The sequence below is a fragment of the Phalaenopsis equestris genome, unplaced genomic scaffold (assembly GCF_001263595.1).
Source record: "Phalaenopsis equestris unplaced genomic scaffold, ASM126359v1 Scaffold000088, whole genome shotgun sequence".
NCBI lineage: Eukaryota > Viridiplantae > Streptophyta > Magnoliopsida > Asparagales > Orchidaceae > Phalaenopsis > Phalaenopsis equestris.
In genome coordinates, this window is record NW_018164530.1 from 903359 (window position 1) to 916303 (window position 12945).

The 12945-nt window shown below is 38.2% G+C and overlaps 1 protein-coding gene across 2 annotated transcripts in view; it reads left to right on the forward strand.

Moving 5' to 3' along the window:
* Positions 1-12945, forward strand: part of LOC110019969 (gamma-tubulin complex component 4) — an 85635-nt gene that overhangs the window by 55117 nt on the left and 17573 nt on the right. For both annotated transcript variants that reach the window (XM_020717885.1, XM_020717884.1), the window contains exons 7-9: positions 7371-7451; positions 7545-7628; positions 8013-8099. In XM_020717885.1, coding sequence (XP_020573544.1) covers positions 7371-7451; positions 7545-7628; positions 8013-8099 — 252 coding nt within the window. The remainder of the gene's footprint in view (positions 1-7370; positions 7452-7544; positions 7629-8012; positions 8100-12945) is intronic.

Consider the following 12945-nt stretch of genomic DNA (forward strand, 5'->3'; position numbering starts at 1 on the left):
TCAGAATTTTTTTCTTTAAAGTATGTTGAACTTGCTGATATGCTCTTCATTCCTTTTTTTTATTGAAAAGCCGGAAGGAACAATTTTCATGAAAATAGGAGGTTAAGATATAGCGGGGCTAATTACAAGGAAGGAAATAAACATAATGAAACAACAAAATACAAGTTCTGTGACCTTTTCTGCATATGGTGGAAAGTATCCAAAATTATGTAAGAGAGATGTTATTAACCCAAGCCGACCTCCCACCTTTCATAATACTAGAGAAACATCTAGCATTTCCTCCTTTTCACATAATCCAAGTAGTATCGAAGCAGAAAATATCCCACAAATTCTGTGGCCCATACGGCCGAGCGAGAATCATAGGAAGTTGAATTAGGGTTATTTTGTTTGCTTAGTATAAATATATTATGGTGAAACCTGTAGGACATTTTTTGCTTGATTTATAAAATTGGAGATTATTTTCTCTAGTTTTCTCCCTTGTAGGAGTGCTGTTGCCTTCTTCTCTTCAATTGGTGTGTCTGTAGCTTGATCGGTAATGGGTGATGGATCCTTCCTGATGCTCATATCCCATCTACCGTGCCGCTGGACTGTGGTTTGTTTGCCATTTTCCCCCAACAATTGCTGCCATCCTCTTAGCACTCTCCAAACGCATTTGTTCAGGTTTTCCCCCTTTTATTTGTATCTTACAAATGTCCAAATTTCGTTATTGTTTCTCGTGCACCATTTACCTACCCTTTATTGGTATTAAAAGTTATTCATGATGCCCTTGACTGCTTTTTTTCCGTGAATGTGAGGGATGTTTGGTATCACTTTTTATTTTTGTTTTCTATTTTGAGCTTTTGTTTTGTTTTTTTTTATGTTTTGATTTGAAACAAATAAATCAATGTTTTTTAAAACACTCAAAATAAATTTTATTTGTGTTTAGTGTTTTAAAAAATAAGTTGATTTGTATTTAAAAATAAAAAATAAAAACAAATGAAAAGCATACCATACAAGCATATTCTTAAAAACAAAATTAATCCCAAACAAGTCAAATAATTTATATTGCCTTTTCCAAATCTTTCTAATTCTCCAACAATTGAAGAAACTATGAAAATCATCGTTTGGGCAAGCTTTGCGCATAGAACAAGTCTGTGGAGTGATCAAAGTCAAGATTGTGGAGAGCTGTACAAGGTTTTCTCCTCCGAAAGGAATTCCATACAAGATTGAAAATTTGAGATGACAAAGGAGTGTATTCCAAATCTGTCTAGAATTACACTTTCTTTGCCCTGCAAAAGAAAGAAATGACAGAAGTGTTTCACTGAGAGATTTTTATCATTAGATATATGCCAGAGTGAGTTCCCTGCCGGTTGATACAAAAATTTTTAATGAGATCATTAAAAGAAAAAAAATTCAGAGAATGTAAAATACTTCTATGGTTCTAGTTAACAAACCTGGCATGACCTTCAAGAAAGTAGAAGCTTATATAGTTACTTTTTTGGAAAATGCAAATAGTTAATGGAATTAATTGCAAGACGCACATTATCCACCAATTTATCTATCCAGAAGTTAAATTTTGTTCCTTAATTATCATCCTACTTGAAACTGATTATAAAGGCTTAGTTGCATATCTAACTTCTGTAATGAGATTTTAGAGCAATTGAAGTACTTGTTAAACCAAAAATTAGATGGTATGTAATGCTTCTCTCGATTGATCTTACCAGCAAACGAGCAACTACAGAAGAGAAAGTAATTTAAGCTCACTTATCTAGCATAGCGATGTCTGTAAGTCTAAGATTCTCTTATAAGCAAATAATTAACGATTGACAGAAATTTAAGTTAATTTTTCTAGCAAAGCAATATCTGCAAGTCTAAGATTCTCAATCTCAATATCCCCAAGATCCTCAGGTCTAAAGATACTAAATTTAAGCTTCTGTGCTCACAAATTCCCATACTAAATAAATTTTTCCAAATACAATTAGTTTTATTAATGATCCAATCAGGATCCTAAAAGAGTGTGAAATAGAGGCACATAATCGATAAGAGTGAGCTGATCACCTTTTGATAAATAATTTTTCAATTTAAAAGTTTAAAGCAAAGTTTATATTGAGCATGGAGACAAATTGCATGGAGAAGTCCGGTGCCACTATAGAGCATCCCAACACCAATTAGCAAGTGGCGCACCTACGCCACACAGGCTCACCCATGCCTCGGTCCAAATAGAGGCAGCGCCCCAGCGTCAAATACGACACCCCCACTCCACAGTTCATTTCTTCCAGGCTCCAGAGCAGATAGTATGGAATACGTCGAGGAGTAGTGTGGTAGCTCCAGAGGCAATTTCTTCTCCAATTCAAATTTAAGTTATTTTTTTTTTGCATTTGATGTTGGCTTTGCATTCGACACTCTTGTGGAAGTTTCGTGCGGTGGATTTTCTCAAAGATGCTTTTGCGTGGAGCGTTAAAGTGCCAAGAAGGAGAATTTCGATGCTTTCTCTAGTGCGATCAAGAGAGGAGCATCCTGAGGTTGTAAATTCTAAAAGTAGAGAGTTTATCTGAGTGGTGTAATTTTGTACATTTCTCATATTTTTAGTAGTAGAATTTTCGGTGCGGTGCAACTCCATGTTTTTTCATGTTCTTGGGGTTTTCACATTAAATTTTAGTGTGTTTTTCTTAGATTTCTTTGTTGTGCGCTTCAGTTTGAATTTTGTTCTAGATCTCTGAAACTAGTGAGATTTTCTGCGTTGTGGTTTGGTTGTGAATTGATTAATCCTTGTTTTTAACTCAATAGTTTATTGGTAACAAAGATCCACCAACTTTTCTAAATATCTTTTATCATTAAAAGGAACACTAAGATATTTAGTAAATTTGATTCAAAATTTGTTAAGTGCACTTTCGTTCGGTATAACTCATATGAATTTGGGTACAAATTCATACCAAATTCATGGACTATCATAATCAAAAGTTTATCAGGAGCAAAGATGTCAACATTCAATGAAATATAAATGTATAAGTGCATGAGTAGAATCCCAGATTGTCTGTCAGTTACTTCTGATGAGTTCAAATATGTTGAGATAAAAGATACTGTTGATCAGGAGGATGGAGAAGAGAAGTGCTCAATTAGATTAAGCACAAGAAGTTCCTCAGTCACCTGACTTCTACTGAAGTGAGGAGGTCCGATAGAGTGACACAACCGGTATGCATGCATTTTCCTTATTTATACTATTTGTTGTTAACAAATAGTGGTGAACTAAAGTGCTATGAAGAGGTCGCTTAAGTTGAAGATTCTAAAGAGTGAGAGCTCGCGATGAATGATGAGATCCAACCACTAAGGTAAAATCAAACATGGGATTTGGTGGAAATACCAAATGACAAAAGAGCATCACACAACAAGTGGGTCTATAGGCAAAAAGAGTAGTTAGATGGCAACAAACACTACAAAATATGACTTTTTGTGAATGAATTTCAACAGAAGAAAGCAGTGGACTACATTGAAACTTTTTCTCCTTTGAAGATGCAGCTGTCAAAATTGTGCTAAGAGGCAAGCATCATTGAAAGACGGCAAAGTGGATTCTCATGTACTTGAGGGGAACAATCGATATGACACATTTCTTTGGAAGTGCAATGATCAATATACAAGGATTTGCATATTCAAATTCTGGAGGAGATTTGTATGGTAAAACAAGTACAACAGAGTATGTCTTTATTTTGGGGAACACAACAGTAAGATGGGTTTCCAGATTGCAGAAGATTGTTACATTTTCAATTACGGAATATGAATACATTGCTATCTCTGAAACTAGCAAGGAGATGATTTGACTACAAAGCTTTATGATATTATTGGGCAAGGAGCAGGAAATACAAATACATTGCTATCACTGAGGCTAACAAGGTGTTGATTTGACTACAAAACTTCATGACATAATTGGGCAAGGAACAGGGGATATAAAATCTTCATAGGGACAGCATAAGTGTTATTTATCTTGCTAAGAATGCTATTTTCATGTCAGGATAAAACATATTTAGTTGAGGTATCATTTTATTCACTCTTCTACAAGATAGATAATTATTCTTAGAGAAGATATATACAATTCAAAATTCTGCAGACATATTGACTAAGGTGATGACTATCGAGAAATTAAAGTTATGCTTGGCTTCAGTTGGAGTCCAAGAAGGTTAAGACCAGAGGTGAGCAACACCGTGGTACAAGACTATGAAGATAGTAAAAATGGAGGTGCAGATCTGGACGAGGAATTGGGTGCAATCAATCTCCAAGTGGGAGTTTGTTGAGTGTGGAGACATATTGCATGGAGAAGTCTAGCGCCAAGTAGCAGGGGGCACACCTGTGCCACATCATGTGCGCCACAGAGGCACACCTGCGTTTGAGTCCAAAGGGCTGGCACACTCGCGCCACGGTTCATTTCTTCCAGGCTTCGAAACAAACAACGTGGAATACTTGCGTTGAGTAGTGTTGAGGGGTAGTTTCTTCTTTAATTTGGATTTAAGCCCTAGCTTTTTTGTTTTGATGTTTTGACATTTAGAACTCCTGTGGAACTGTCGTGCGGTGGATTTTCTCGAAGGTGCTTTTGCAAGGAGCGGTGAAGTGCGGGGAGGATTTCAGTGATTTCTTTTGTGTGATCAAGAGAAGAAGAGCATCATTGTGGGGGGGGGGGGGGGGGTAAGCGAGCAGTAGAGAGTTGATCTGAGTGGTGTAATTCTATGCATTTCTCTTGATTTTCATAGGGAAATTTTTGGTGAGGAGTGATGTGGTGTGGCTCCATGATTTTTTTCTTGTTCTCGGGTTTTTCCATGTATATTTACTATGTTTTTTTTATTGATTTCTTTGTTATGCGTTTTTGTTCGAATTTTGTTCCAGATCTCTAGAATCGATGATATTTTTCCGAGTGTGGTTTGGTTGTGAATCGATCAATCCCAGTTTTCCATCCCAACAGTTTATTGGTAACAAGGATCCACCAATCTTTTTGAAATTTTTTGGCACTAAGAGGAATAGTAAGATATTTAGTAGGATGCTTCTCACAAGAACGACCCTTCTAATTAACCAATATCAGCCCTATATCCTTAGACCCTAGTAAATCATAGAAAATTTTGAGAATATAATCTTGAGGCTGGTATGACATTCTAAAGCAAGAGTAAGTAATAGAGAGCAAGCACCTACAAGGTTGTCGTCCCACCAAAAATTAATGTGTCATCTACATCTTAGATTCTTTCCCAACCATCATCCCATCCTCAAGAGTTGTTGATTTAAACACTTTCTTTGAGGCATCCACAACAATAATGAAAAGAAGAAGAGAGTGAGGATCCTCTTGTCTTAGGCTTTGTAACGTTTAAACTGCTTTTCCACTTCACCATTAACTGTTCCTTGAGAACTTGCATTTGAGATAATATGTCAACTCTGATGAATAGAATGTGGAAAGTATCTTCTCTTTAGTCAACTAAAGATGAAATTTCAATTGCAACTATCAAATGCCCTTTTAAAGTCTTGAAAATAAAATTGTAAAGCTTTTTGATTTGGATGCTATGAACACTTTCATGAGCTACAAAAATACAACCAAGAGTATTCCTTCTAGTAATGAAAGCAATTTAGTGATAGCCACCAACTTGAGATTAAGGGAATTAGCATTTTAGCAAGAAATCTATTAAATATTTTTAAAACACCATTTAATAGACTTATAGGCCTTCAATCTTTTGTAGAATCTGACGCGGGGCTAAGGTTTGCCGGTTGAACCGGCTGTCTGAAGGACCGGACGAATCTGGTCTGGGGAGTCTAGTCCCGGTTTCTACAAGACTGAGCGACACTTAGAAGGGGCGACAATGCTGCCAACCCTCTTCCTCCCTTCCTTTTCTATCTATTCTCCTTTCCTTTTTTGTTTTCCACCTGATGGGAGTCTATTTTAATGCTTATTTCTTGAATTAGGGTTAGGTTATGTTTTGATTGTTGTTTTCAAATAATGTGTGGAGTCTCTTCTTTGTTAGGGTTGTATTCGACAACGGGTAGTGCTTCGACAGTATCCTGCTCCAAGATGGTGTTGTATCCTTTCCAATTTCTCCCTTATCTCCCCTTAACCGTCGACCACCCATACTCCTCCTTGTTGGCCTACCGCCCAGTACTTGCTGCCCAGCCCATCCAGCCGCCAACCAGTACCCTATCGCCTCCTTCCTTGTGGCCATACTTGTCGTCCTTCGTCTCCAGCCTCACCGTACAGCCGGGAACCCTTCCTAATCCCTTACACTGAACAACAACTTCTCCAGCCTCTCCCAATCCTACCGCCAACCAACCTATCCCTTTCTCCCCCACTCCTAGCCACCGTCCACCACCATCCCTACCTTCCAACGCCTATTCACCGCTCCCTACCACAATTACTCTCAACCACCTCGCTGACGCCACCACTGCTCACGGATCTTCTCTTCAAACCCTAATTGGAGGTTGGTGTTGTTGTGTTTATTTTCATTTTGAGTCGTGTTTGTAGCTCTAATTCATTTGCTTAATAAAGTTTGCTTTCGTTTCCATTATTTTGAATTAGTTTCGGCAGCAGAATCATACTTACCTGTCTTAGAGAAAAGTCAGATGAGAGCCAAGCCTAGTCACTAGTCTAAATATAGAGGCATCAGCATGGAAGTTATCTTGAAAATTAGCATAAGGTATGGAGAAATGACATTGCACATGACTTTGGAAGATCTCAATTGAAAGTCTTTTTGGCCCAAGAGATTTATTTGCTTCCATTAATAAAACTGCAGCGTTAACTTAGCCAATAAAAGGAGGAGGAGATAAGTAGGGCTAAGTACAAGTGAATACGAAGAAGGAAAGAAGTTGTTAAGTCAAGACTTAAATACATCGACTTAGTAATTGAGAATATCTCTAATGACTCTGTGAAAGACTCTGATATCTTATGGTGATCTATTAGAAGATCATCACCGGCATTGATACGTTGAATAAACTTCTGTTTCCTTCTCCAATTGGCAGGCTTATGAATGACTGAAGAGTTCTTATAACTTTCTAAATACAATTTAAATTTAGCCTTTTGATGCGAACTTAAGTGCTCTTTTTCATTCTAGAAAATTAAAAATAAAACACTTTGCATTTCTCATAATATTCTGGATTTGAGGAGTAGATTGTTTTTATTGTTTCTTAGAGATTTTTCCGATCAAAGCGATGGCTATGCCTTGTATTTTTTCAATAAATAATAGAACTGGTACGATTTGTTTTGCTTTCTTTCCAAAGGCTTTGAAATATTTAAACCAGAACCAGCTTCCATTCCAAAAATTGGGGATTAGCTGGGAAAAAAATGTAAAAAAAAATCATTTAAACCTTTCTAATATTTGCCACCTATCATACATCTTGACCAATTTATCTCTATTGGTTTTCATTGAATACAGCAATCATCTGAGTTCCATAAAAGATCTTTTGAATCTGCTGTAAATTCAATCTGTACTGTTGCTGCAAACCATTTATGGCAGGTGCATGCTTCAATCTTGACTTTTTTTTTAATGGAGCTTTTCTTAGGGTAATACTTCTTAGTGTCTTTATAATTTTTGTCCTTTTGATTTCAGCTTGTAGTGATTCGGGCAGACTTGAATGGCCACCTTAAAGCCCTGAAAGATTATTTTCTTTTAGCTAAAGGTGATTTCTTCCAGGTATGGATCATTGTTATATTAGGTAGCTTGGTACTATTTGTATTATTGGTTGTGCCGCAAGAATTTGGTTGTTGATATTCTTGTTTAGATTATCACAGTGCAAGTTTCAACCCCTAGAGTTGCCTTTGCTGAAAATGATCTTAGCAAGGCTTGGCCTTGAATAAAAAACATTTTGTCTTGTATATATTTTCTACCATTACCTTATTTTCATTTGAGACCACCTACTAAATTTCTTTGTTGTGTGTTTACCTCATACTTTATATGTTCCTATGAATTGATTCAACAGGCTGCGTGGTTCTGAAGCCTAATTTTTATTAGTTCTGAAGTGATTCCTACTCTAATAGCTCTAGCAATTTATTTTACCTCTTTCTTATTAATGTTCAGTGTTTTCTTGAGGAGAGCCGTCAACTGATGCGTTTACCTCCTCGTCAGTTAACTGCTGAAGCTGATCTTATGGTCCCTTTTCAATTGGTGAGTTTACAAGATTTATTTGTTTGATATATTTAAAGATTAAATTAAATCCTCTTAATTGTCACAAAATTCATGATAATCGTGTTAGTCAATTAGGTTGGTACGTACTCTTTATAAAAAATTTCCTTAGTTTCTGTGTTCGGTTATGTTTTGATAAAACTGAAATTATACATATTATAATTATAATTTCATCTGGTAATTTTTAGGTGCTTTTTGTCTGCAGTCTTCTTAAATTTAGAAACCAAATGTTGATCTGTTGATTAGAGAAAACGTATGTGACGCAGGGCTTCCCCTTCCCGCTACTGATGCGGGGCTTCTTTTTCCCGCTGCGGCTGAACCGACCAGCATTTAGGCCGGCTGGACTGGCCTGGACAGGGGCTGTTTGGACCTGCCCCTGCTCACGATCATCAGAGCGAGATTTCTTTCCCGATCCTGTGACCAAGGCCCTGGATTTGCCAATCTCGCCCCCTACTTCCCTTCTCTTCCTATTCGTCCTTGCCACAAGGAAACTCCTTTTTAGTTTACATCCCTTACCTTCAAAGTTCTTTTCTTCTCCAAGTCTTGCCTCTTTTATCTAGTACAATTATAAATGTGTTTGCTTGCCTAGGTTAGGTAGTTAATTGATTTCTGATTTCAGTTTGTGAGGACAGCCGTTGGCGTCCTGTTTTTCTGTCGGGGCTGTATTTGACATATAGGGTGGTGCTCCATCTTTATCCCTTTCCTCCGGAGGTGATTATCCTCTCCGACTTCCACCTCTATCCGCCCTGCTTGCCGTCAACCGCCGCTGTCCAGCAATCCAGCTGACCACCTGCATCTCCCACATCTTCCTGATCTTGTGATTCTGCATTTCAGCCACCCTCCTGCTGTGGCTGATGCCTCGAACCCCTGTTCCGCCGGCTGTCCAGCAGCTGTTCACCCCTTCGCTGTTTCCTTAGTGTGTATTTTGTGTCGTTATTCGTTTATTTTCTGTTTTGCAGCATCGTCGTTGTAACCTTTTAAATTTCAATAATAATATTTCTATTCCTGTTGTGATTTGGGCTTTTCCTCTGGTATCGGTATGAGGCTGCTATTCTTGGTAGTGATATCAATTTCTTTTCTCAGAAAGATTGTTAAGCGAGATTTGTGGAAGAGTATTTTTACCGCTAAAATACAATGCATTAACAGTGAAAAAAAGAATAGAACTTCACCTGAGGTTTAGATGTTGAACTGTAATCGAATTTCTACCAACCCATCACTTTTAACATCAATTCTAGGGGGAAAGCTATGCCCGAGAGGGAAGTTGAAATTGAAATTGGCAATCTAGATCATCCTTGTTTCACATGCAGGTTTCAAATGCTTTAAACATCGATTTATCATTAATTACGAGTTCCGCATGTGAACTTATTGATTTAGACAGTTTTTTGTCTTTAGAAAGCATGTATGACTTTTTATGCACTCGCATAATTTCAATGCATTGAGTGAGACATTTGCATAATTTTAGATGCACTTGTATGATATACTTGTGCATTTACATGCAGCGCTTGCACATTTGTTGATAAGCTTCCACAATTGTTGACGCTTTTGCACATTTTTCAGTGCAGTTGGTGAACTTGAGTGGTGTATTTGCTTGCTTTACGAGAGTATGCATTTGAGTTTGTCAAACATGTTGTGATGAATGCATGATTTGAAAATTTTTAGATTGTGTTGTGAATTTTGTTATTTGCATTTATGTTTTAAAGTGCTTACAAATACTTCATTTTGACCTTCTAAAACTCTGTTCATGCGTATGATTCAGAAGCGATCGAAGGAAAAGGGCTCGTATCTCATCAATCCTCAGCTTCATCTATTTCGCATGTTCTTTGCGCCTTCTATCGGCCCGCTCTGTTTCGACGCTGAGCTTCTGCGCTCGCATCTTCACATCTTCGGCCGGCTCATGTCTTCTGTCGTATCGTTCGTCTGTTTCGACGCCGAGCGTCTTTCGGCTAGCATTTTCTGACTCGTTCACCTACTGCGCATACGGGGCGTCATTGCAGGTGGACTTTCTCCTTGATTTTTGGGTGCGCTCCTTCCTCCTTCGGTTGAACCTGACAAAGCCTCATTCGCCTACGTGGTGGGCAATCATTCGGTGGAGTCGGCTGTTGTCTTTCCCCCAAGCTATAAGGAATGTCGTGATGGTACAGACGATTGCCCTTTTGTTAAGAAAAGTAGGAAATGTGAGAGAACAACACACTTTTTCTCTGATTTAGAAATTTAAACATTGACTGAGAAATTCAAATTCGCCCTTATTAGAAAATTTCAGTGGGGGCACCCATCTATGGATGCTATCAGAAAGAGTTTTGATAATCTTAAACTAGTAGACAAGTGGAAAGTGAGTCTCTTTGATGGGAGACGTGTTGATTCAGTTAACCATGCCTGAAGTGTACGCTCTGGTTTTCTCTAAAAAATATCTTAACATTGTAGGAAAGTCAATGAAGTTACTCAAGTAGACTCCCGATTTTGATCCAAACCTTAAACCTCCCACTGTACTAGTATGATTTAGTTTACCTGGTCTCAAACTATATTTTTTTAATCATCAGAATCTTTACCGTAATGGGGGTCATATTTGGGGATCCTATGAAGCTTGATCTACCCACCTTCAATCTAACCAGGTCTTTTATTGTCATAATACTTGTGGAACGGGATATCACTTTACCTGATATTTCAGAAGACTGGCTGAGCACAACACCTAATGGATATTGACAACAAATTGTCATGGAGCATAGACTTTTCTATTATACCGACTGTAAGATGTTTAGGCATACCCTTGACAAATGTCACAGGCTCCATCCTAACTTGAAATTTACAGCTCAAGTGAATAGGGATGGATCTAACCCCACTGTTTTGGACACATCGACCTCAGTTGTGGAGGAAATTACCACAAAACAGGAGTTGGTGACTGATTTAATTGCCCCCGGGGACCCACCTGATAATAGTGTTTCTATATCTGCGATTGATGTGTTGTCGGATGGCTCTGCTGGGCAATCTACACCTTCAAACATTATTGAAAATAATACTGAAGGATCCTTACCTTTAAAGGAAAATGTTCGGACCGATAATCAAGAGGGCCTTGTAGCTTCTCATCTTCAGGAAATATCCGGTGTAGAGGCGACAATTCATACTTTACATACACTAGAACCTAATGTGGTTACAACGGGTGGCAATCCTGACAATCTTTCTACTGCAGTTCTACCACCTCATCTAAATTAGCAAGTCGTTAGTGTTAGTCAAGCGCAAGGGATTCATCAACTTACACATGCCCGATAATCTGTTGACCAACATATTGATCAGTGAGTCAGTCTTCGACGCTCCGTTTCTATGTCACTGCCCTTGCCGACGACAATCCTAATCCTACTCGTGCCTGTATTTCAGGTTCAGAGTCTGGTTTTGGTATCGGTAAGCCTTGCATTATTCCACAATCCTTTCACGAGGCCCTTGAAGGTGGTGGTGATTACACTTTCATTAAAAAGGTTGGAAAAAAATGGGAAACCTGCTTTGTTTCTCTCTGAGATTGAAACAAGTACTCATTTGGAAAAATTTTGATGCTATGAAACTATCGGGTAGTTGAAATATTGGCTTACTTGACGACCGACATATATTTATTTAGTTATCTCACGATGCAGATTACACATATTTTTTCTCGAAAGGTAATCAATATTGACAACTGTTTTATGAAAATCCTAAAGTAGACTGTCGACTTTGATCCAAAAGTGAAGTCCCCTATTATTCCTGTTTGGATAAAGTTTTCAGGGTTAAAACTACACCTATTCAACTTTGAATTTCTTTTCTCCTAAGCAACTGCTTAAGATAAGTCTTTTAAAGTTGATAGTCCTACGTTTGCTGTCACTAGACCTTCTGTGGATTGTGTGTTAGTTGAGATAGATATCACCCAACTAGCTCTGGATGATGTATGAATTAGATCCAATCATATTGGTTTTTGATAAAAGGTTGAAATAGAATCACACCCTTCATATTACTTTTATTGTAACATGTTTGGTCATAGCTCTACTACTTGCTATTGTTTGCATCCTCACTTAAGGCGGATATTGCTAAAGTTCAACAACCTGCTCAAAAATCTATTCATGCTGAATTAGGGGTGAACGTCTTGCCACCTATTATCTCTGTTGAGGAGGTGCAACCTGACCCGCTTTCCAACACTGTACATATCTCTGCTCATCTGCCCGACGCTTTTCCGGATGGGAAAATTTCTGATGATCCTCCTATTCAAACCTTGGTTCTTGGTTGTCTCAGATAAAGAACAAGAACATCATACCCAAGCCGTTCTACCCATGGATGCTCCTACTCTTGAACACTCTACTCCAACCGTTGGTTTGGAGCATGGTACTCGGGCGTCATTACAAACTTCACCAGCCCTAGAACCTATTACTGATGTTACTAGTGACAATCTTGCTACTACTTTTCTACCGCCTCATCAGGTCGAGCAAGATTTTAATGTTACATAGGCACATGAGGTTCATGATGGCAACAACCTACACCTGTCCAGCCATCCACTGATCAGATGAGTCAATCCTCGGATGAGGAATGACAAGTTTACACATCCAGAAGGAAGAAAAAGCATGAAAACCTACTTGAGCTAAGGAATCTGATGGATAATACTTTGGTTACTTCGGATAATGGTACACACCTTATCCATTTGTTAGCCGGCTTGCTTCCGAGAACTCGAGGCAGAGGCTGGACTAAACTGAGTCGTCCCTAGTTTTTTGCGCACGTTGGTAGTTTTTTGTTTTTTTGATCTTATTTGTATCTTCTCTGTTTTTTTTGGATTTTGTGTGTGTTGTATCGTGTGGGTTGTGTCTTCTTTTAAGCTCGC